The following is a 25,924-nucleotide window of genomic DNA, read 5'->3' as shown; positions in this document are numbered from 1 at the left end:
CAGGAGCACAGGGAACAGAGAGTCCCGGGGGCACGGGGAAACACAGAGCACTGGGGGCACAGGGGGCCACAGAGAAGGCAGAATCCCACAGACGACCGGCGACGAAGGCAGGATGCTTCAGGCGGCGCGGCGCGAGAAGGCAGAACCCCTCAGACGGGCCGAACAGAACGGTGAGGGTTGTAGGAGGCCGCTCTGCAACGGCATCCCCTCAGGAGGACGAACAGGACGGGGAAGTTCTCAGGCGGGCCCGGCGCTGGCGTACCCCTCTGGCGGCCGGGCGGCGAGGCCATACCCTCTGGCGGCGCCGGGCGCAGGCGATATCCCTCAGGAGGCCGGCCGGCGGGCGATATCCCTCTGGAGGCCGGCGCGAAGGAGAGTCCCCTCTGGAGGCCGTCCGGCGGGAGAGTCCCCTCAGGAGGCCGGGGGCGCGGGCGATATCCCTCTGGAGGCCGTCCGGGCGCGGAGAGTTCCCTCTGGAGGCCGGCCGGGCGGCGTACCCCCTCTGGAGGCCGGGCGGTGAAACCCCTTGGAGGCCGGCGCGGCGGCGACCCCTCTGGAGGCCGGGCGCGGGCGCGATATCCCTCAGGAGGCCGGGCGCGGGGCGAGATATCCCTCAGGAGGCCGGGCGCGGGCGAGAGTCCCTCTGGCGGCCGGGCGGCGAGGCCATACCTCTGGAGGCCGTCGTGGTAAGGAGAGTCCCCTCTGGAGGCCGTCGGCGGTGGGCGATACCCTTCTGGAGGCCGTCGGGCGGAAGGGCGATACCCCTCAGGCGCCCGGGCGAGGCTGAAACCCTCAGGAGACTTGGCAGGCCAATGAAGGCTAAAACCCTCCGAGGGCCGGGCAAGCAACGGGTCAGCTGAGCTGGAGCCAGGCAAGCGCACAGCTGAGCTGGAGCCAGGCGAAGCGAGTCAGCTGAGCTGGAGCCAGGCGAAGAGTCAGCGGGGCTGGAGCCAGGCGAAGAGCAGCGGGGCTGGAGCCAGGCGGCCAAGGTAGCAGGAGCAGAGGTCGGCCGGACCGCCGAAAAACCCGGGGGCAGGAGTCGGCCGGACCGGCCAACAAAACCCGGGGCGGGCGGGAGCCGGCTGATCCACCGGACAAAGGCACAGTCTCTGGGGCAGTCACCGGGTGCCGGAGACCGGACAAAGTCTCAGGGAGAGCGTTGCTGATGTGGACTCTGAGAGTTCTGGAGGTCGGGGACGCAGACTCTGGGAGGTCTGGGAGGTCGGGCGAAGTAGACTCTGGGAGGTCTGGCGACGCAGACTCTGGGCGGCTGAACATCAGCGGCGGTTCTGGGCGGCTGCACGCTGCGGCGACTTGAGAGGGCCGCTAACCGGCCGGGTACTGAGAGGCCGCTTATCCGGCCGAGGTTCTGGAGGGCTGCTAGCCAGCCAGGGATTAGGAGGCCGCTGGCTAGGCTGGATTCAGGGAGGTTGCTAGCTGGCTGGGACTCGGGGAGCTGCTAGCTGGCGGGAGTCGTGGAAGCTGCTAGCTGGCTGCGATCTCGGGGAGCTGCTAGCTGGCTGCGAGTCGGGGAGCTGCTAGCTGGCTGCGACCGGGGAGCTGCTAGCTGGCGCGACCGGGGGAGCTGCTAGCTGGCTGCGATTCAGGGGAGCTCGCTGGCTGCGTAATCAGGGGAGCTGCTAGCTGGCTGCGAATCAGGGGAGCTGCTAGCTGCGCTGCGAATCAGGGGAGATGCTAGCTGGCTGCGAGTCAGGGGATATGCTAAGCAGGCGCGAAGTCAGGGGAGATGCTAGCGAGCTGCGAAGTCAGGGGAAATGCTAGCTAGCTGCGTCAGGAGGAGATGCTAGCTAGCTGCGAAGTCAGGGGAGATGCTAGCTGGCCTGGACTCAGGGGAGATGCTAGCTGGCCTGAACTCAGGGGAGATGCTAGCTGGCCTGGACTCAGGGGAGATGCTAGCGGCCTGGACTCAGGGGAGATGCTAGCTGGCCTGGACTCAGGGGAGATGCTAGCTGGCCTGGACTCAGGGGAGATGCTAGCTGGCCTGGACTCAGGGGAGATGCTTGCTGGCCTGGACTCAGGGGAGATGCTTGCTGGCCTGGACTCAGGGGGATGTGCTAGCTGGCCTGACCTCAGGGCAGCTGCTAGCTGGCCTGGACGCAGCGGCGCAGCTGCAGCTTGCCTGGACTCAGGGGAGCTGCTAGCTGGCCCTGGACTCAGGGAAGCTGCTAGCTGGCCTGGACTCAGGGCAGCTGCTAGCTGGCCTGGACTCAGGGCAGCTGGCGAAGCTGGCCTGGACTCAGGCCTGGACTCAGGGCAGCTGCTAGCTGGCCTGGACTCAGGGGAGCTGCTAGCTGGCCTGGACTCAGGGGAGCTGCGCGCCGGGCCTGGACTCAGGGAGCTGCCTAGCTGGCCTGGACTCAGGGGAGCTGCTAGCTAGCCGGACTCAGGGGAGCTGCTAGCTAGCCTAGACTCAGGGGAGCTACACGTCAGCCCAGGGTCAGGAGAGCAGCACGTCAATCCCGGGCCAGCAGAACTGCACGTCAGCCCGGGAACAGAAGGGCCGCACGTCAGCTCGGGAACAGAAGGGTTGCACGTCAGCTCGGGAACAGAAGGGTTGCACGTCAGCTCGGGAACAGAGGTCAACAGGGGTGCCGACAAGGCACAAGGGGCAGGAGCAGGCCCGACCACAGACAGGACACGGGGACCAGGAGTCGGCTCGTGGCCACTGGTAGGCCTGGGAACACCAGACAGCACTGGGAAAGTCACGGAGAGGTAGGTTCAGGCTCACCGTTAGGAGACTCCAGGAAGTCTTGAATCCAGTCTGGGAGGGAGCTCCGGAGCCAGGGATGAGCGGAGGCGTCTCGGCGAGCAGCCTGGAGAACTGCCTCCTTGGCCTTCCGACCTCTGGTGAACCTCCACTCCCCAACAGCACAAACAAGCCTGCAGGTGAGGTCACTGAGGTCGTATGCCATTGTCTCTGCTGGGTCCATGGTGGTCAGATGATTATGTCAGGTGTAGCAGGGAGGAGTAGGGAATGGCGGACCCAAAATGCAGAGAGCAGGCAGGCAGGCAGGAGAATGTTTAAGGTGGAAGGTTTATTCAAACCAAGAGTCCAAAAATCCAACAGAGAACTGACTAACAAAACAAAGGAAAACCAGAAACAGAACTACTGACCAAAACTCACGGACGAGGAGACAGAACTGAACACGGTTGGGAAACTGGAAAACACACAAACAAACAATCATCTGACACTGGACAAGGGGAACACCAAGACTAAATACACAGACTAATGAGATGACACAAGACAGGTGACACAAGGGCTGGGAAACAGGTGAAACACATTAGGCAGGGCAGAGCAATCAACAAAAGGAGGGAAACAAGACAGGAAGTAAATAGTACAAGACAAGACAGAAAACCAGAGACTTCAAAATAAAACAGGAAACAGAGCACAAAACAGACCACCAAAATAAGACAAGACACCAAAACCATAACAAATCCTGATTTAAATGGTAAAATGTAGTCTTGCTTTGCCGTCCTCCAAAGCGCACTGGTGGAGAGTCTGGCTACTCCACATAGCATTCGGGGATGGGAGGAAAATGTGCTCTGGTTTAATGGCATTTCTTTAAACCAATCACAATCGTCTTGGGCGGTGCTAAGCACCGGAGAAAAGCTGCTGTGCCGCTGCAAAATAAACTCGGAAGGAACTTGTTTTGGTGGAACGTGTATGTTTAAAAGTTGTTTTAGTCATGCAACAGAAAACTCAGATTGGAGATCTGTCCAATCTGAGTTTTCTGTTGCATCCAGACAGCTAGCTAGACTATCTAGTCTAGCTAGCTGTCTGGATTTACCTTGCAGAGATCTGAGAAAAGGTTAACCATAGTAATCCTCATAAATCAACCAGAGTTTAAAATGCCAACACAAAGGAAGCCCAAGGCAACGGATATCCGGCCTAAATGAGTGAAATCCGGCAGATTGTCCGGCGTCAACGGAGCAATCCCAGAAGTGGAACGTCAAGGATATAGACTAGGTAAAATGTGACAACTCAGCTATGCAGAAATGAACGGGGGAAGATGAAGTGAGTTCATGCAATACTGATCATGACCAGTCACTGCTTGGTGTGTCATCTTTGTCTCAGAAAAGAAAGCACTGGCAGCAGTGCAGTAACATTGTCCACTGATGTGCAAAGGCTGATAGTGAAAGCGAAAAACATGATCACCAAATGCCACAAACACCTTAATAAAAGCTAAATGGTTAGAAACCTGCCTTATTAAAAGGGCTTAAGAAGGCAATAATGGCAAACCGGAGCCCCTTGTCTTTCCTTGTCTGAAACTTTCATATAACTTTACGACCTTACACGAGTATTATTGAGGCCAAAAGTTCGCAGGAACACTTTGTAGTTGTTCTGCAGCCTCAATCTGTATTGACTTGTTTAACACAACGACCGGTATCCTCACAACACACTGATATCCTACCATTCACGAAAAAACACCAATACACTGCTGGTTTATGTTGTGAGGGGAAAAATTTGCACATTTACGACCTAAACACATAATTTTATAAATGAAGTGGAACATGCTGAATTTGTAATACTTTCAGGGGCGTTTCTAGGACTTGAGGAGGATCAGGGCTTAGCCCGGACCCATTTAACTAAACTGAATGCAGTGCAAAATGGAGATTGGTTTGCCCAGCTTGTTAATAGCCGGTGCATGTTTATTTTACCCGCCCATGTTAGTTAAATAGCACCAACGTTTGGCCTAATCAAAACTGGCCTGACAACCCAAAGGCCAAGGTTTTTCCTCCAGATTTGTGTGGTGACTTATGATGTTGGGGGTCTGGGGGATTCCCAAGAATGTTTTTAGCATAAAACACTTTGTTTCCTGCATTCTGTTGAATTTGTATGCCCCTATTTCTACCTTTTTCTGAATCAATTTATGCTGGAAATGTCTTTGCGTAAAGGGAAACATGGATTACAATCCAAATATAAAAACATAATGGAATATATTGAAGTAAGGCTCTCAGGCATTCTGTATTGCTTTCAACTATTTATTCTCCTTTGGATCGACTTTTCTAATTATATCAGAGTCAGCAGACATGTAGCCTATAGGCATAATTTACTCTTCCCTCTTTGCATCTTTTGTTGGGGATGTAACCGCCTTAAATGTGCAAATGACAATTATTCAACTCAATGATACATTAATTGGAATCCCACTATGGCCACGCCAAGACCCGCCCTTCAATAGCATTTATTGGCCAGCTGTCCATGCTTACGCAAGGTAACGTAACCCCATTTGTTCAGGTCCTATCCCCTGACCAATCGGCTATCCTAACCTTAACCACTCGAGGTCAAATGTCTAACCCCAACCAATCGAGCTGCTTTGTAGGGTGTTGGTCTTGGCGTGGCCATAGTATTGATGCCCAGGCCTAACGACACCTCTGCTTGTGTTCCACAAAGTGTACGTTACGTCCAATGTTGTTGGAAGAAAAAAAATGTCCCGTTTTGTTTTACACCAGGTGGCAGCAGAGTAGAGTCCAGTCCAGTGAAGGGTTTTGAACACTTTGAGGATACTTATGCTGCTATACACATGACAGGTCAAAGTTGCCTTCATCTAGATCAAATGTATGTGATAAAGGAAGTGTGGTATACCAGCTGAGATATGACATAATGGAAGTATGGAGACAACTTGTCAGTGATGTCACTATCTTTTGCAACACATATATAAACAATACCAATACATTTTTATAATAAGTTCATTATTTTCCTCTACCCTCAGGCCAGTAGAACCACCCCCCATATATTTATTATTATTACTGTTTTTAATGCATAGGCCTACAATGAAGGAACTGACACATTATATTTCACTGAAATCGTATTCTTTTATAATTTCACGTAACAAAGAAATACATTGATTGATTATCTACATGCATGTTGGACATTTCTTCCTCTTCATGTTGAAGTAACCTACGTACATCACAGCTCTGTTTCTCTTGTTTCTAAAATAATAACCTACTCCATAGATATCATCGTCATTTTTCCAGAAAATAAATGTTCTCCCCATTTACCCCATTTTTTCATGGCTGTTTAATGATCACTTAATCGTTTTTTTTTTAAAAACAGTTTTTCGACAGTCTTTGAAGGCAGCAACGTCGCTTCACAGGTCGGATCCGCTACTTCCACGTCCCGGGCCGTCTCCGGTGAGGTCATCTTTAAAGGTGGACGTCAGTGGGCGGGGCCACCGCAGCTCCGGTCCGAAGCCAGACGTTTGCATGAGAAGGAGCGAAAGTTTAGAGAGAAGGAGAAGAAACAGCTGACTTTGGGCTTTGGTCTGTACACAGTGTTACTGCAGCCTGCAGGAGCACACGGCCTCAGGAGGGACAAGAAAAGTAAGTTCAACTAGAGCCTGAAAACATGAGAAAGTTACCTCAAGTATTTTAACAATCAGAGTTAAAGCCTTTGTCATTAAGAGTTATGCTGCTGTGTCTGTCTGATGGTCAGTTGTGTTGTTTTTTTAAGTCCCGCGGTGTTACTGCAGGGTTTTCATTGTCTTTGACGTTCAGTGGCTACATCATGCTTCAAAGTTTTGCCCTGCTGTCTTTCTAACAATCTGTCGTAAGTGATGAAATATGAGATACAATTATAGAAGGTTTTTACATAATTTCACGTCTGCATTGTATACCTCGTGCATACATTTGAGCACATACAGTAGTTATTAATCAATTAGTCGATCGTCATAAGATTGTCAACAGTTTTTATGATTTGTTTCAGTCTTTTATAAAGTAAAAATAGGCCTACCCCAGATTTGCTGTATTTTCCTGTATTTTCAAGGTGAGCTTTTGCAAATTGTGTTGTGTTTTATATCATACATTGAATACATTTGGGTTTTCAGTTGTTGGTCAGACAAAATGTAAAGATGTCACCTTAGCATCTGGAACTCGTAATGAGACCTTTTCTGTATTTTTTGGCATTTAATTGATTAAACGATGAATAGATTCAATGGTGGAATTAACTAAGTACATTTACTCAAGTACTGTACTTAAGTACAAATGTTGAGGTACTTGTTGAGGTACTTTACTTGAGTCTTTTCTTTTCATGCCACTTTCTACTTCTACTCCACTACATTTCAGGGAGAAATATTATACTTTTTACTCAACTACATTAATCTGACAGTTTTAGTTACAAGTTACTTTACAGATTAAGATTTTTGCACACAAAACACATGTAGTTTATAAAATACAATGTTTTATTATAAATTAAACTACCCAACAATATATAGGTTTAGACCATATTCTATAATTTAAAAAGACCCAACAGTTTCTCAAGAGCAAGCATTTGGTACGACAGTGGCGAGGGAAAAACTTGCTTTAGGCAGAAACCCCGGACAGACCCGGGCTCTTTGTGGCCGGCATCTGTCGCTGCCGGTTTGGACACAGACACTGACACAGATATACAGCTATAGAGAAATATGATTCATAATAATTACAGCAGTTGGAATGATGAACAGTAACAATAAAGATAGTGGAACTATGACTAGAAATAATAGTTGTAGCAGTTCAGGGCGATGCAGGGTGTTGCGGAGCGTAGTAGGGCGTTGTGGGGCGTTGCGGAGCATAGTGGGGCACAGCAGGACATCGAGCAAGACCAGGTGGAATCCAAGGAAAACTGCGAGGCGAGAAAACTGCGAGGCGAGAAAACGCAAGGACTCCGGGGAATAAGCTCCCCGGAGATAAGTTGTTAACAAGTATTTCTGGAACATGAATGGAAAGTAGATGGAGAGAGTGAGTCAAATGAAGTTCCCCGGCAGTCTAAAACTATAGCAGCATAACTATGAGCTGGTCCAAGGCAAACCTGAGCCAGCTCTACAGTGGTTGGTGCCTTTCTCAGCCCTTCTCTCTGTGTCTACTTGCAGTAAAGCTCTCCTAAACGTGCTTTAGAAAAGGGCACAAGAAGAGCATTTGACATTCTTATTAACTGACATTTTGACCGTTTGAACCAAAGCATAGACCCCCACCCAACAGGAGGTGGGACCTGACTTCCATGAAGGTGAAAGCAGTTTGTAATTATATAAGACACAGAAGCCCTTCTGACCTTTCTTACAGCATGAATACACTGGCATTAAGAGTTTCCAGAGGGGTTCATCTGCATTCATTTGAAAATACCCTAATGAGCATGATTTCATTCTCATCTGTTCATTCTGTAATGTGTGTGCTGTTACTAGCTTGTGCAACTACCGCCACGTTATGAGAAAAGTAGAAACCCTGCAGTTGGAGGATCATCTGGCTTCTGTCAGATGTTTTTACACAAGAGCACAAGATTTTAATGGGTCGTGGAAACAGCTGTTGATGAGCCTGTGGATAATTTCAGTTGTGTGCCAATTTTCGAGACACGTTTTGTCCGACCATGAACTCTTGATTATATCAGTCTGACTTGGAATTGTGATGTATTCTTTGTCTTTTAAAGTTAGGCAGAAGCAAAGGCCTTAGTTGTTGCCTGTTTGACATTACATCACCCCGCAGGTCTGTTTCAGGCTTGAGTCCAGCTTATCTTGGACTCATTTTCTGAACTCAACTCAAAGAAAACTATTGGATGATCATCTCTTCACACAGGCATTTGAAAGATTGTGCAACTGTTTCACATAATGTACATTTATTAGTGGTGTCAACAATAATCGATTCGGCGATGCATTGCAATGCGGGGCATGCACGATTCAGCATCGATGCGGCAAAGTGCCATAATCGATTATGTCACTGTTTATTTTCTGGCCTTGAGCGGACAATAAAGTTGTAAAGTTTCAATTACTTCTGTATCAAAAATACAGGAGAGTGATAATACATAGGGCTGCACAATTAATCAAATTTTAATCACGATCACGATTTTGGCTTCCCACGATCAAATTTGCGTGATAAAGCGATATTTAAAATGCGTCATTCCCTTCATAGAACAGTTTTTGCAAAGCCAATCTAGCGCTCCATAAACCACTGTCTGATCACATGTCTCCATGAGCCAATCAGAGCTGTTCCCTGCCTGCACCGCACAGCTTAGTTTCTAGATGTAGACAGTCACAGAGGACAGAGTAACGTGAGGAAAATTCCACAACAGGTAGCAGTCGGTCATCATAAGCCGGTCACAATGTTTACCAGTTTACCAGTAAACGCAACATTTTGTCCCGGCTGTGTTGTTTTTCCAACATGGCATCATGACTTTGCGTAAATATATACGCCACTTTCATAAAACCAAATGGCGTGTTATTTTACGCCATTTTCAGCTATCCACGTGTATGATACACGCTGGAAACAGCTGATGTAAACAGACCCACCACGTGGCCTCGCCACGTTGCGCGTTATCGCGAGAATGCGACGTACTATCGCGAGAACAACGTCACACGCCTGGCAAGAAAAAAAAAATGGTTGAGTTTAGGAAAAGAACACAGGGAAAGGCTTTAGTAACAAAACAGTGACAAAAACACGGAAAATAACGACTAAAACACGCTTACGACAACAACAAATGGTTGGGTTTAGGAAAGAAACATTGGGTAAGGCTTATTAAAAACAAAAAATTAAAAAAAAAAAAACGGCAAAAAACGGCCGAAAAATCGCCACACGAGAGGCGCAAACCCGGCTCTCCCAGGTGAAAGTCCTGTATTTTACCCATCCACCACCCAACCTACCTCCTTACCCAATCCCCCGTTCCTTTATACCACTCGCTACGGCGGAAATGGACTCGCAATATAGGCCAATGGCGGCCGATTTGCGGTGATATACACGCAAAAATGCGATTATGCGTCTTCATAACACGCAAAAACGGAATACAAATTGGCGTGTAATACATACGCCAATTCATGAGATCAGTCTGTGTTTTTCAGACAGTGACCAGTGCTAGTTTGTGTCTTTTAGCTCATAGCTTTAGCAGCAGACTGTTGGACGTCCCGCTGTTGGAATCCTACAGTGAAATACAGACACTACTACTACTACTACACTACTACACTGTTTAGCAGTCAGCATTTTAGCCGTGTTTAATCCAGTTACTACTGTGGCTAACGGTAGGCTAACGTTACCTGCTGTGTAACGTGTTATTAGTGTTTACTAGCGTGACATGCAGTGATGTTTATGTTGCCTCTAACGTGGGTTTCGGAGCATCAGAGCGTAACGCAGACATGTAAGTGGCAGTGTAATGAGCCACAGAAATCCGCGTAGCTATTTCGTCCGGTAGATACCAGGCACCACATGCGCCGTTAACGTGAACAGAAAATTGCGTTGCCTGTATCTTTCACAGCAAACATACATGTGTGGAAAGCGGTTGCACAACACCTGAAATGGCATACTCCTTCACAGTATCCTTCAATAAAGGAGGAATGTAGCACAATATGGATGTATTAGTAGGAATGTAGCACAATATGGATGTAAAAGCAGTTATAATTATGTGACAATAAAATTTGTTTTGGCTAAAATCAACAAATAATCGTAATAATTAATCGTGATCTCAATATTGATAAAAATAATCGTGATTATCATTTTGGCCATAATCGTGCTGCCCTAATAATACACACATAGCAGCCAATAAAATCTGTTGTTCAATATCCTCTCAAGGATCACTGTCCCGTTGACGGGACACTGCGTCGCTGTAACCTCGATAAACCTTCCACTCATTAGCGTTTTTATAACTTCTTTTTATAAAATCTACAAATATACACACCAATTGAAACTTAGCATCTGATGATTAATTTAAGCCCACATACAAAGCATAAGATGATTTATAGCAGTTACAGAAAATAAAACAATTCAGCCGTAATCTGCGCACCTGACGAGAGTGCATCCATACCTGTTTTCGTTGTCCTTTCAGCAACAAAGTGGTATGTTGCCCAAAACTTGATTTTCATAAATCCCCAAGAGTCCAAGGAAATGTAATATCCAAGCTTTATATTCCAAAACGATCTGTTCGCCTCACAATGTTGTAGTTTCTGGCCGAATCACAAGGGAAAAACGCGAAACAGTTTTCCATTTCCGCACTTGTTATCGCCGCTAGCTTCTCTGCCCAGCTTGCTACATGCTCAACATGGGCGTCATCGAATTCCCTAGCTTCTAAGCTTTTGATAGACATTTCATATGAGCCAATCCGTTCAGGTTTGCCTCTGATATGGCCAATGAAAGCGGACAAGCCGATGACCGCAAATCGGACAGACATTTCTGTAGAAAAATAAATTTTTTTGTCTTTTGGCATCTGGATTTTTTCTATAATAACCTGAGACATGTTGCTATGGCCTGGGTGTATCTGTATATCACCAGATGTGTTTACAGTATTTTATTTTGATCATTTTACAGATTTATGACTTGGACGGAAATAAAAACCCTCCATTCTACCCTCTGTAACTCTGTGTCAGTAAGGCCTAGAATCACCCTGACACTTGTAACAAAAAATCGAGAGTGTTCCCTTTCCAATGATGTCAGGCACACCCAAGAGTGTCAAAGTATGTGGGAGCTGTACCACTTTTAATTTGGGTATGCCGTTTTGAAATTTCAGCCGAATCTTAACAGGATATCTGACTGCTTGTATTGCCTCATGACTGATGAAAAATTTGCCTTGTTGTGTGCAGTAGAATTGTGATGCATCGCAATGCATCGTAGAATCGAATCGAATCATTGCACACCCATAACATTTATATTCAGCTACTTTATACCATGTAGTGATCACAATAATAATTCAAGCCCTAGCAAGTTAGGAAAATCTTTTCATTTGCTGCAGCATTTTGAGACAAAAAAAAAAATCTCTGTCCACACAAGAATTTTAGTTCCAGTAGCAGAACTAATCTCTGTTTATATTAACATGTCTGACAACGCATATCACATGACCATTCACATACTATGGGGATCAGATTGTCTGACTTTACTCTGCGGTTGAAAATCATAGATGTATAAGTTGAAAATACAGAAAATACTATCAACAATGGCGAAAAGTAGGACCAGAGACTTATTTGCTTGGACCAACGACATCTTGGAACCATCACTGAAAGATATGTAACCTACATGTACCTAACTGATAAGACTGACGTGCGTCGTCGTTTCCAAAGGTCTCCGTTTGTGCCTGTCCAGACTACAAAGCAACAACGTAGTTTTCAAACCAAAACAGGGACAGCACATTTGGCACCTTTCACATGCTCCACCGACATACGTCAATTTTGTCATGCAGTGAAAAACTATTGTATAACTGATATCGTTGTGGCACGAAAAGGGGACACTGGCAGTGCATGGACAGCGCAACAGCAGCACCGTAAAAATGTTCTGTGGGATTGTCACCCCTTTCACATCACAAATGCCGAGGGAAACAACATAATCGATGGCGAGCTGCTTAAAGGTCCCATGGCATGAAAATTTCGTTTTTTAACATTAATATGCATTCCCCCAGCCTGCCTATGGTCCCCCAGTGGCTAGAAATGGCAATAGGTGTAAACCGAGCCCTGGGTATCCTGCTCTGCCTTTGAGAAAATGAAAGCTCAGATGGGCCGATCTGGAATCTCCTCCTTATGAGCTCATAGAAACCAGGTTAGCCTTAAAAATTAGGTCATAAGGAGCAGGGTTACCTCCCCTTTCTCTGCTTTGCCCGCCCAGAGAATTTGGCCAACCCATGAGAGAGAGACATCATGGCTTTCAAACGAGCAAAGTGGCAGTTGGTCAAGGCCACCCCCCACCTTTGCCCTCAATAACTACAGACACAGAAATGGCACATACTAAGGAAAGCTCATTGTGGGACTGGCCCTAGTGGCTGTAATTCTGCACCAAGGCTGAATTTCGGGACTTCAGATACAGTATTAGGGGACCACAAGGTCTTTAAAGTCGTATTTCAGCATTTATAAATATAGGGGACTCACAAGAGACAGATTTTAAGTGGGGGGGAAAACGGTCAAAATCAAAGCAGCAGGGGCATAGATAATACAATTGATTGTGTATTTTTGTCAGACCCTCCCTGCCTGGTTACTTACCACTCCCAAACTATGTTCCCAGTTTGTAAGACAGGCTTTCTGTTACACATTTGTAGGTTCCATGCCCAAGTTGAGAAAACCCTGTTGAGATTATAGGGGGTTCTCAGACTGTTAAATCGGTGTTCTCTCCTGTACTTGTTCTTCAGTCTGATTCCTCTCTAATAAACATCAAGAACCATTGTGAAAAAACATCTGAATTGTAATAAGTGCCTCTCTCTTTTGGTCTTTTCATCAGCTCCAACCAAAATGCTGTCCACCCAGCATCTGCCCTGCTGCACAGTCATTGTGTTAGTGCTATTCGAGCTGACTCTTGCCCAGTACGAACACCTCGGCTACCCACCGGGCTACCCTGACCCAGAACAGGAACACTACGTCGCCCCCCAGCTGTCGCCAGACACGCCCAGGATCCAGCTCCGATTAGCCGGGGATAAGAGGAAACACAACGAGGGTCGCGTGGAGGTTTTCTACAACAATGAATGGGGCACTGTATGCGATGACGACTTCACTATCCACGCCGCTCAGGTGGTGTGCAGGGAGCTGGGCTACCTGGAAGCCATCTCATGGTCACCATCCTCGAAATATGGGAAAGGACAAGGTATGTAATGCAAATCACTGTTACTCTTGAAAGGGTGGGAACACATTAAAGACAACCACAAATATCATAATATTTCTCACAATAAAAATGGATAACATCTCATTGTTAACATGGATGCAGTATTTTGATGGAAACCGTGTGCATGATCTTATAATTTATGATCTTATGACTTATTTGTTCTTATTATTCATTGGAAACTGGTTCATGGTAAATGCTTTACAACTTTTGAGAAACCAGGTTAGCCTTCAAAAGAAAAATCTTTATTACTCCTTTGTTTCCACTGCTAAAGGGAAACATTCCTCCCCATGGAAACACTGATCAGTTTCTCTTCTTTATCGCCAGGACCCATCTGGTTTGACAATCTTCACTGCACTGGCAAGGAAAAGACCCTTGCGCTGTGTCCTTCCAACGGGATCGGTGTTTCTGACTGCAAACACAGTGAAGACGTGGGCGTGGTGTGCAGCGACAAGAGAATCCCGGGATTTAAATTTGTCAACACCCTGCCCAACCATGTAGAGGTAAACTTGAAATTCTGTTAAAGTAATGGGGTTTAATGGGGAAAAAGTTTCAGTGCTCATACTAGCCTATATTTGACACCTGGTGCGCAAGAGTTAACTTGCAAGCAGCTGGATATACCGAGATGACGCCAGAATCCTGAGATCATATATCATGAAAATCCATCTTGTCAGGCTCCAACCTAACAGCCAAAACACACCGCAGGCGTATAGCCAGCATCGCGTATAGCAGGCGTCGCGTATAGCAGGCGTCGCGTACAGCAGGCGTCGCGTACAGCTGGCGTCGCGTACAGCAGGCGTCGCGTACAGCAGGCATCGCGTGAAGCAGCGTAGCGCAACTATTTTTATTTCGCCGCCCATGTTATCCAATCTGTCCGGCCACACCAGGCGTGTAGCGTCCGCGTAAGCCCGCGCGCTGCAGCAATAGTTTCGGCGTCTCCTCTATTTTTTTACGCGATACGCGAGAATATGTGTCAAGCCAGGCAGGTAATCACATACAGGAAGACCACAGTGCAGCCGGATATTTAACAAAAATAAAACATCTAGGTTCATGGTCATTTTGGCTGTCTTGACTTCTCACATTGAATCGCAATACATTTTGTCATTAACTTCCTAATTTATTGAAGTATTGTGTATTTATAGTCTGTGTCAGCCAGATTAAAACAGGTTAAAAAAGAATAGGAAAAATAAAAAAGCAGCTCAGGCCGAGATATCCAGACTTTTAGCCCCTGCTTGGTCAAGTTCCAAAACCGCTGGATCCTACATTTCCTATGATGCAACTTAATAACGACTTTTCGTTTGACATGGTCAATCTCAAACTCCACACCCCCAGTTTGTATCGCAGCCTTTCTATAAAAATGTGTAGACCAGTAGCTGAGATAACCCTCACCCTGGAGTTTTTCTTTCAGACATGACAGCTTGACAGACTTGGCAAAGCTCCTCCAGAATCACAGAAAACATAATACGTTTTTTTTTTTAACAGGCTTAGCGGTACTCCTAAAGCCCCTTTCAATAATGAATGTTTCCTTGGGTTTGACTGGAAGCAGTTCTGTACACTTAAAGTTAATAACCCATAGGGGCTCTGTTTGTATTCCAGTCCTTTTGTAAGTAGCCTGCAGTGAAAGTGTTTCAGCAAAAGTGAAGTTAAACTGGTAATTGTTAGGTGTTGCGCTCATAACTGTCGGAGTTGTCTTGATGGGTCTTTGAAAGGCTGACCTGAACATCGCCTTCTGGACCAGCCAATGAGCTCTAAGCTAATTGCCACCAAAAGCAGAATGTTATCTTTCTGCTCACTGTGCAGGCCTCATGAATGCACATTCCAATGTTATGAGCAAACTGCAAACCAGAGCTAACTCTCTGCATCTGTCTCTCCTTTTGAGCCACTCTTCTGGTTCGTTGGAGAGCTTACAAACTATAATGTTATTAATATGCTATATAGTGTTTTTCATAATGCCCTCAAAACGTGTGTGAACAGCTCAGCAGAGCTTTTCTTTTCTTTTACAAAAGCAACTGTCAGGATTAAGGTTTATTTTACAGCTGACTTGAATTGAAAAACTAACTGAAAGGGGCCGCTTATAGCAATGAACCAACAGCGAATAATCTGCAGCTACTCTTGGCTTTATGGAGTTTCAGCACATTGTTTAGCTGTCTGGCCCACAACTTTACTGTTTTGATACACTCTCAACGCTCTCATAGCATCGTTTCGGCCTCAATAGGCAGCTGTTTTCAGCAAAAGAAACTCTAAAGACCCACTGTTCACTGCCTGCTCAGCACTAAACAGTAGCCAGAGTTAGTGACTAGCTAGAAGATCCTTCCCGAGAAGATTTCAGAGAAGCACGGTTGCTGCGTCCGGAACCAAGCCCCGCCAAGACGATTGTGATTGGTTTACAGAAATGCAAACAACCCAGAGCATTTTTTTTTATTCCTATCCTAGAATGTATCTGTGGTGAAGCCAGACCTTACTCCACAGCACTGTGGAGATAGGCCTGGCAGTTACGACCACAATATAACTCAACCGCCAACAGTTCCGGTCAGAGATTCTGGTTATGCTATATTAGCATATTATGTAGCCTGGAGTCTCTAGTCGCCAGCAGAGACGAGGAGCAGCCTACAGAGGTCTGGTAAGATAACTTCTTTCTAACCACAGCACCCACAGTTTTTTTCTTATTTTTAAACTCGTAGTCTTCAGACCCAACCATCTGTGACTCAAGTAACATCATATTTTTTCACATAGTACTCCCTAACGGGTGTCAAAAATATGCAAGGCTGTACGGCTGCATCCTGGAGCCTCCCGTCTGGTGCCGTCGGGCTTCTACTTTTCAAAATAAAAGCTTGCGTCTGGTCCACTATACTTTGGTGTTTTGGGGGTTTAAGTATGTAATAATATTTTTTAAATATGCAAGCATTTCCATTAGATTCTAAGATGGTGCCATGGTAGTTTATATGAAGGTTTTATGAATTCTGTGTATTATTTCATTATGAAAGCCTGTAAGTGCGCCTCATGCTGCTGGTGCCATAATCTCACATGAGCCTGGTTTATGCAATTATAAAGCAAATAATTTGAAATTGGGCCGGTAACGGAATTGCCAGGGCCGAATTTTTGTCCCTGCTAACACCTGTAAATGATGTGTAAAATCGGTGGAGTTCCCCTTTAAAGCTGCATTGTGGTAACAGATATAGCCGACTTCCTGCAAAGAGGTTTCCAGAGACAAATGGTAAAGATTATGATTTCTCTAGTGAGCACGGCTGGAGAGGTCTAGACGTCTGGAGTCAAGCGGGGATAGTAGCTGCAAAAAAAAATAAGACTCCTTGCTTTTCCATTGTAAAAGAAATCACATGGGCTCCAAGCATGTAAAACACGATCAACCAGGCTCCGCTGCCACACAGCCGGGCCTAGCTTTATCATCTTGAAGTGGTAATCTGGTGACTCACCCACACATATTGTGGTGTGTAATGGCAGCCATGACAACATGTCGTGGGGGGGTTTTGTGGTATGGAATGATTAGGGCTTTCAGAGTGCTAAGGAGCCTACGTGTAAAATAACTGCCTCCTCAGGTGATGGTAACCTCAGTTCAATGGCCAGCCACTCCACCACAAAGGAAATACCCAGAGAGTGAGCTAAGAGGGAGGTGAAACACAAACCCTTGTATGCATGTGTTACTGACCTTTGACATCTGGGTTCAGATTCCTATCTGTGACCGCTTTGTATTCTCACATTGTTGAAATTTTGAGTGTTGCCGGGGTTTTTTTACCGACTTGTAAACATGCACAAAAACACCCCATCTTGTTCCTTGAATTTGTTCTTTTGTGGTCAGCTGAGTTCATGGGTTTGCATGGGCTCCAGTCACTGTATATTTAGCGTTGTGTCTCAGTCAGCTGCACAGTAAACAACACAGATTGACAACTAGTGTTCTCTGGAATATTTACAGTCACATCTCTCCACTGTTTATGTATTCCTATGCTTTGAGGAAGTCTGCTGCAGAAATAGCCACAGAAAATTACTGAGGTTTGACCTGTGATCATGCGTATGCATTACATTCCATTTCAAACCAATTTCAACATGAAGAAATTCCAGGGCTTATGAAATGTGATGTTTGGCAGTGCCCATTTTCACGCTGGTCCAACAGGCTGCCTCATTTATCCAAATTATATGAACAGTGATGCAGTCAGATTTCTCAACCGGATTTATTCAAGTCAACACTCAGAAAGGGACACAAACAACAGTTAAAAATGTCTGAGGAGCAGCCTATGAAAGAGGAATATTCTTAGTCACTTGACTTTATATGGAAATGTCAACTGATGTGCAGACTGGCTACACAATAGAGCATTATAGAAATGTCTGTCAGCAGTGAAGAAAAGCTGGAAAGATATAATTAGGGCTGAGTATTGTAATTGTTGTAGCCATTTTTGGTGCAAACGTCCTCAATTATAAGTCATCAAAAGCTTTTGAAAATGGGTTATAATGTTGGACTCTTACAATATATTCTCGCCAACAGGTCTGGTTACTTTATAAAGACATCTGCTTGTGAAATATATTACTAACATTGACTTTCACTGGGGAACGTGTCTCAGTCACTTGTCAAAATCCTAATTTCCCTAAACAGTGCCCTCTTATTTCTGAAGCCTTGCAGCGCCGGGAGAGTGAGGCAGACAGACAGGGGTGTGCTAGCTGGCTAAATTACCGTTAACGTTACTGAGGTTAGCCCAGAGTTGTTAACCGTGGTCAAAAAAATCATACTAAAAATAACTGAGCATGTTGAACGATGTCGTAATCTTATGTTACCCACCAAGAATTAGCTAACGTTATAGACCAAGCATTAGCATTAGCTACTTGTCAACCAGCACCTTTATAGTAGGCTAACCTTAAAGCAACACCAAAGCACTTTTCCTCTTCGGTCCCCCTACCGGTTGGAAGCGGAATTGTTCATTACTGTTACTGTTATCATTATTCTTATGTCTCATATTTGGAAACATTATTTTAAGGTACAAAAGAATCTTTGGTGTTGGATCGATCGATATTGAAATAAATCAATATCAATAAATAAGGTCTCTGTTGTATCACTGTATAGCAAAGTGGCATATAATCAATGACAAAACGATGCCATGTGGCAGAAAAAAACTAACCAAATCGTGGGTTTGGTGTATCGTTACAGCCCTAGAACTGAATATCTTTAGGTTTTGAAATGTTGATTGGAAAAAAAACAAACAATGTGATGACATTACCTTGGGCTGGACATTATGTAGCATAGCAACATTATCAATATTATTTTCTGACATTTTATAACTGAAACATTTAATCGATTTATCAAGAAAATAATTTGCGGATGAATTGATAATGTAAATAACTGTTGCAGCCCTATAGAGGAGTCACCTTTAATTATTACTGTGCACTCATGCCCATATTATTGAACTTCCTATTTAATTGTATTTTATTTCCTTTTGTGAGTTGTTGCTAGAGTTGTAAATAGAGTAGTCTCGCATTGCCAGACCTGCCTCCACAGCGCTGCGGAGGAGGGTCTGGCTAGTCCACACAGCATTCTAGGATGGGAGAAAAACGTGCTCTGGTTTATTGGCATTTCTTTAAACCAATCAATCAGCCTGTATTTTCAGTGATATTTCATGCTTGTATTTCAAGTTTGTATTTCTGTAATTTTCAGGGTCAGTGCATCAATTCTACTATTTTCTATGTAGTCCACATTTTTAAGACTTCTGTAAGGCACAAAGAGTAGTTTTTTATAAGTTACATTATTATAATGTGTTATTTGAGAAGCTAATATAAATGTATATAGATTAATGGAGCCCCCACCCAAGCACTTAGAACCAAAACTTTCCTCTCTATTTGCATAGATCTTTACTCTTTTTCTTCTTTACTGCAGCTTTTCTCTTATTTTCCCTCCTTGCTCTTTCTCTGCTGCTCTCCCTCTCACAAGTAGATTACAAGCAGCCATGAAGTCACCCCAAGCACAGTTTACAACTCCCATTTTACTCTCTTTAGTCATTTTTTCCCTCTGAGGCTTTAATGTCAAATCTTCCACTTCCCTCCCTGTAAATCTCCAACCATGTCATGGCAGGGCGCCATAAATTGCCTTGTCAGCCCTTTAGCACGTTTGCACTATGCATGTGAATTAATACATGGCTGCCCTTTGTGTCACAATCTAAAAATGGTTTCAACTATTTAATTATTTTTCACATAGCTGTTAGATGTTTCTGCAACTCTGTAAAATCTTTCACTCCGAGGCATCACATTCCCACAGTTAAACAACGGATGTTTTGCCTCTGGAGACTCTGAAATTAAGTGCTCCATCTGACATTAGCGTGAATGGAGGATCTCACTCGGGGGCGAGCTTGCTTTCGCAGACAATGTGATATTTTGTCATGTTAAAGTAAGAAACGTCCAATCTGTTCTTGAAGGCTGACAAACATGCATCAATGTTAAAGGAAGTATGCCTTTGATTATTCTGACTGTTCCGATGTTTTTTCTAGCCATGTGCAGAGCAGATTTGTCACATTTAATCGGCTGTGTTGTTGAGGAGGAATGTAATGGTGTCATATCTGCAAGTACTTTTTTGGCTCTTCTCCACAGCTGTTCTTTTCTCTGTTACAATGTGTAACATGTGTGTCATGTAACTACGGTAATCAAGAAAATCTAAAAAAATTGTTTGACAAAACATTACCAACTCAAGGTCTAGCATTTTATTGAGCTTTTAAGCATGCCACACAATCTTGATCAGTGAATGGAGTTGTCGTGGAGATGCAAATGTTGACATGTGAGCCCAGTAGCTGCACTTTTAGGAGTTCTCGTCCATGTTGGCTTAAAGTTTAAGCATCAAAGATTATTTTTGACCTTGGAAACAGAATTTTGACAAAACATTACCAACTCAAGGTCTAGCATTTTATTGAGCTTTTAAGCATGCCACACAATCTTGATCAGTGAATGGAGTTGTCGTGGAGATGCAAATGTTGACATGTGAGCCCAGTATCTGCACTTTTAGGACTTCTCGTCCATGTTGGCTTAAAGTTTAAGCATCAAAGATTATTTTTGACCTTGGAAACAGAATTTTGACAAAACAATCCCAACTCAAGGTCCACTCACTAGCTTTTTGTAGAGCTTTCAAACATACCACATGGTCATCATGAAGACCGGACAAACTATGGTGAAAGTAATTTGCCACTAGTGTGGCACTAGGAATGGTAATGTCAGTTGGTCAATCAGTCATTTGGTCCACCACTTTGGTCCAGACGGAAATATTTCAACAACTATTTAATGGATTGTATTTATTTTGTGTACAGAGCTTTATGTTTCTGAGAAGGATTAATCTTAATAACTTGACTTTTCCTTTAGGGTCACCATGAAATTGACATTTGTAGTTTCATTAACCATTGGTTGGATTGCTATTTCATTTGGAAAAGAAATTCATGACCCCCTCAGGATGTATTGTAATAAAATATATATATATATATATATATATATATATATATATATATATATATATATATATATATATATATATATATTTTTTTTTTTTTTTTACTTTTCTTTTTTTTTCCAATACTTTAGTTTATTAAAAAATTGCTAATTAACAGATTTTAGAATGCTAACAAGCTAAAACTAAGATGGTAAAATGGTAAACAGTATACCTGAAAACGTTGGCATTGTCAGTGTGAGTATGTTAGCTGGCTGTTAGAATTTAGCTCAAAGCACTGTTGTGGCCAATTAAGGCCTCGCAGACCCACTAGCATTACTATAGACTCTGTAGACCCATTATATGCTGAGCTTTTGGGATATACACCTACTTAATATGTCTAAAAATGTGATCCAGGCTACTTGCCCAATTTATATTTTTCAGATACTGTATAATATGATCTATACGTGTTTGCAAATGTCAGAAAGTACATTTGAAAAGACAAATACAACTGTAGGAGTGCCGGAAATGGGCCGGACCTCACCGAGGAGCATGAGCTAAAAGCGTCTAATCTTGTGTCTTGATCGGTTGCATTTTTTCATACAAAAAGTGCTTTACACACAACCATATCACAGCTGAATATTTCATCACTGTAGCTACAGTGATTGGTGAGCAAAAAAGTTAATGTCTAGCCCTTAACGTGTGCAATGAAATGCTTACAAGAACACATTTTATGTGATGTTACCAAGACATGCCTATAAATATAAATATATCCAAGACACATGATCATGTCATGCAACTGCTGAATTGGAGTACCTGAACTTTTTTTGGTCCAATTCATACATTGCAAATAAGTGCTCTTTGTGTATGCAGGGTTTTTATTTTTGCAAATGGAACCCTGTTTTTATACCTCAGTGCCAACTGTGTGTGCGCAAAGATTTTTGATTTAGGCTCTGTCTGCACCAACAGAAAACCTTCCACACTTGGCTCATCTAACCTGCCATACCTTTACATCGGGGCAGAGGAACAAATGAGAAAAACACAGTGAGCAGCCGTGAAGATTTATTTCTGAATATATATATATATATATGGTAAATTTGTCTAAACTGCTGTATTTAGTAGGTTTATCACCTTCTACACTTTGCCATCCATAATGATGATTTACTTTGCTGTCAAATCCTGGTGCCCTGAAATCACTCCAGAGTGTGTCTTTCTTTTCCACATTTTAATGCCATTTTAGCTTTAATGCCATATAAAAGCAGTTAATTTCCATTAAATCATTGTCTTTGTAATTTACGCTCCACTTCAGGGTTTGTCACGGCTTTGTGAAACATCTGCTTTCAGTTTGTTAACAAAGGCTCTTTTAAATGGATTTTAGAGGAACTGCGCACTGCGACACACTGCATTCTGTAAACACTATCTCTTAAAACACAGAATCCTCAATTTGCGTTGCAGCTGGTGGAATAATCAGCTTGCAAGAAAGACTGGGTATTGATCAGAGACATGTTTTAAAGTCCAGATAGGGACAACAGACATACCTGAAAATAGCCCAGCTCATTAGAATTCTCAGAAAGAGACGTGCAACTAAATACCACATTGCATGTGAACCCAGTGTCTTGGTATTTTGCTGTGGATGTGAGGTGATTTCTGCTGACTGAGAGACTTGTTGAAGACCGCTATTGAAACCACATGTTTCAAAGTTCCAAGCACTTTGTTGTTTTTTCTTCGGCAGATGCAGTCTCTACTCCACTGTGTACTGTAAGAAGAAGAAGTCACACACAATCGTACAGTACAATGTAGTGAAAATCACTCTCACTTGACATTGCGAGTGTGGGGTTATCCCCACATAGTAGCCTCTTGAGCTTTTTAAAACTATTCTATCCAGCCACTGACCTTAGATTGTAGAATAATGATAAAAAATACAGGCAACCAGGGATCTTTTTATGCCATTCCTTAATCTGAAACTTATATTCATTTCTAAATTCTGATTTTGCTCCACTTGCCCCCAAATGATCTGTTGCCCCTTATTACATGACCAGAGTGTAGTGGTATTTTCAAATTGAAGAATTAAGTCTTGAAGCAATAAAGGAAAATCATGTTTTACAACCTCGAAGTAAACTCTGTTAATTAGAGCTGAGTTGCAACAGATTGAGGCCTCTTCACCTCTCCCATACATCTCATCCCACTAATGGCTTTTCCATCTGTGCCACTTTTTCTCCTCGACAAGCAAAGACTCAGGAAATCTCTTTTTTTCTGCGGTCAAATGGCCATTTTTTTTCTCCACGTGAGAACCATCTGATTTATAAACAGATTGTGAAGGAGGCAACAAATTGGGTTTCAAAATAAACCAGAAAAGTAGCTGGTTTTTTCAGACTCTTATGTAGCATGGATGTTGTTTATCTCACCAAGATTTATGATCAATCTGTTAAAGGGGGTGTGTAAAGTATTTTATTTCTGTCTTTATCAGATATTCAATCTCAGTATTTAAGCACCAGCATGCCTTTAGCCTGTCTTTATCAGTACATAATTCTGTTTGGTTGAATGTTTAGTCAGTCTGGATATCCTTGCCAACCAACATTCGGCTCAAACTAGTTTTTTTGCACGTCTGCCACAGAGTCATGTACTATATACCCAGTAAATCCAGACAAGGTCACCATCACCACATTTCCAGTCATTATCATGTTCCATGATTTCAGTCACAGTACAGTATATCCTCTGCAGTCCAGACCACGTTGCCTCTGACCAGAATGATTAATGTGGTTATCTTTGGGAGAAAATAGCAGAGGGTAGAAAGACTGATGGTTTGTACCTTTCACTCTGGTGGTCTCTGCCCTTCCCTGGAGGCAAATGCCAATTAGAAAACCCTACTTTCTCATTATTTGATGTCAAGGTTCTTCTTGGCTGTATATGAGAGAAGTCTGGTCCAGCCCATCTGTTAAGCAAAGCAACGTATTCCACCCCCCAGCCAGACTGAGCTCCCTCCCCTCAGCCTGCACTGTCACGTAGCACAAGAATGTGGGTTTGGCCTATTGGAGAGGAAAATGTTTATTTAATCCCTGCAAATGGTCTGAGAGGAAAGGTTCTGAGCTGATTTTTGACAGCCTCACACTGCCTTCGAGCTAAAAGGCCACTGAGTGAGTTTTGATGAAATGCTAAGATGAGTGTTTTCAAGTTTTAAAATCAAGATGTAAAACTGTTGAATTGGTCAAAATAACTAATCAAAACAGACGACCAAAATCATCCATGTGTCTAGTAGACTGATGTTAACATTTTATACATATTTACAGTATGGTGAAAGTAGACTCCTTGCTGACACTCTAGCCATGTGCACCATTGGTTGAGACCAATGGATGTATAATTAGACTTGGATACAGCGCAAGAAGGAGCCCCGTTCATTCCTATGAAAGTTGCTCAACGGTGCATGAAGCCATAAAAGCTCTAAACTTCTGCATATAATTACCCAGATGATCTGCGCCGCTTCTGCACTATGGGGTCCATAGAGCAGGCGCACTAGAGACCTCTGCTGGCCGAGCAGGCTACTTCTGATTTAGCACTCCACTCATTTGGATGGGGATTAAATGATTTAATTGTACGGCTCTTTTAGACTTTCCAAATGTTATCGGACTGAATGGATATTTGTTAAAGGCAAAATATGTGACCATTCTGAATTTAGTCTTGTGGTGCTGCAGAGATGTCCCAGCCTACAAATCGTATCCTACACACCAAAGAACAACACTATTATCATTTTAATATTTTAAATTTTTATATTTTTCAATGAAAATTAGATTAATGATATAAAAATTATCATTCCCTACAATATTTTGAATCATATCACAATCTCAATATCGGTCAAAATAATGACACAAGGCTCCAACACTTAAGTTTTTTACAAATGTGAATTTTTAGCAGCTGAAACGCTAAATGCCATACACATTTATCTGACTCTTGAATTTCTCTAATGTAGATTTGTAAAAGATTTACACAAAATAATTTGTAAGTAAGTAGACTCACAGTTTGAAATAGCAGTAACGTCCTACCCTGTCGCATGTAGTGGAGGTGGTGGATGACAGAAGATTTTGTAATTAAAGCAGCATCAACTTATTTTCTTTGGCCACTTAAAGGAGAAATCCGGGCACAAAATGAACCTAGGGGTTAATAACACATGTGTACCGAGTCGACCGTTCTCTGGGATATGTTTTCATGCTAATCGAATGTGACCAGTTTTAGCACAAACCGCTAATTAGCTCATAAAGCTAGTCGTCGGGGCACGGGTAAAGTAAAAAGAAATCTATTTCTATACCACTAACAAGGCTCAAAATAGCACCACACTTCTGGTAGCATAATGAGGGTCCCTACATGTAAACCAAAGCATTGAGAACTTTGTAAGTGTACAGACAGTTTATTAAAAAGATAGTTTATAAAGACTGTACTGTTTTTCTCGTATACAGGCAGGCGCCATCTTGGGAAAACAGTCATGACCAGTTGAACGACGAACGCTGTGCTTGAGCTATGTTACTGGTTACTGGTTGCAAGGCGTTCGTCGTGTGTTATTAACCCCTAGGTTCATTTTGCGCTGGATTTCTCCTGTAATGACAGCAGAACAAGCTGTAAACAGAACACTGACATAATATCGCCTTATAAAGTTGGCGAAAGTGTTCGCAAACAGTTGCCTATATACTAGTCTCACATTGACTCCTATCTCCACAGCTGTGTCAGCGCGGGAGTATGGTCAGGCTACACAGCTTATCTATTCTGGGATAGGGGGAAAAAAACGTTTCGGGGTGCCTGTAGCTCAGGTGGCAGAGCGGTCGCCTGCCAATTGGAAGGTTAGTGGTTCAATCCCTGGCCCTCCAGTGCCATGTCGAAATGTCCTTGGGCACACACCATCGGTGTGTGAAATGTGTGTGAATGTTTATCTGATGAGAAGGTGGCACATTGCACGGTAGCCTCGGCCACAGTGTATGGATGTGTCCCAATGGTTCC

General features: G+C 43.7%; 1 protein-coding gene across 2 annotated transcripts in view; it reads left to right on the top strand.

Annotated features, from left to right (window-relative positions):
* Positions 1-6,144: 6,144 nt before the first annotated feature.
* The window catches only part of loxl2b (lysyl oxidase-like 2b), a 57,257-nt gene continuing 37,477 nt past the window's right edge, over positions 6,145-25,924 (top strand). The window contains exons 1-3 of one of the 2 annotated variants that reach the window (XM_039803866.1): positions 6,145-6,342; positions 13,165-13,524; positions 13,867-14,042. In XM_039803866.1, the coding sequence (XP_039659800.1) occupies positions 13,176-13,524; positions 13,867-14,042 (525 nt within the window). In that variant the 5' untranslated portion in view covers positions 6,145-6,342; positions 13,165-13,175. Of the gene's footprint in view, positions 6,343-13,164; positions 13,525-13,866; positions 14,043-24,054; positions 24,076-25,924 lie in introns of those variants that run through there. The other variant, XM_039803867.1, reaches the window with a different exon arrangement.

The sequence above is a fragment of the Perca fluviatilis genome, chromosome 6 (assembly GCF_010015445.1).
Source record: "Perca fluviatilis chromosome 6, GENO_Pfluv_1.0, whole genome shotgun sequence".
In the NCBI taxonomy this organism is placed as follows: Eukaryota; Metazoa; Chordata; class Actinopteri; order Perciformes; family Percidae; genus Perca; species Perca fluviatilis.
Note: the sequence above shows the minus strand (reverse complement) of the source record. Positions and strands in the feature narration are given on the sequence as shown.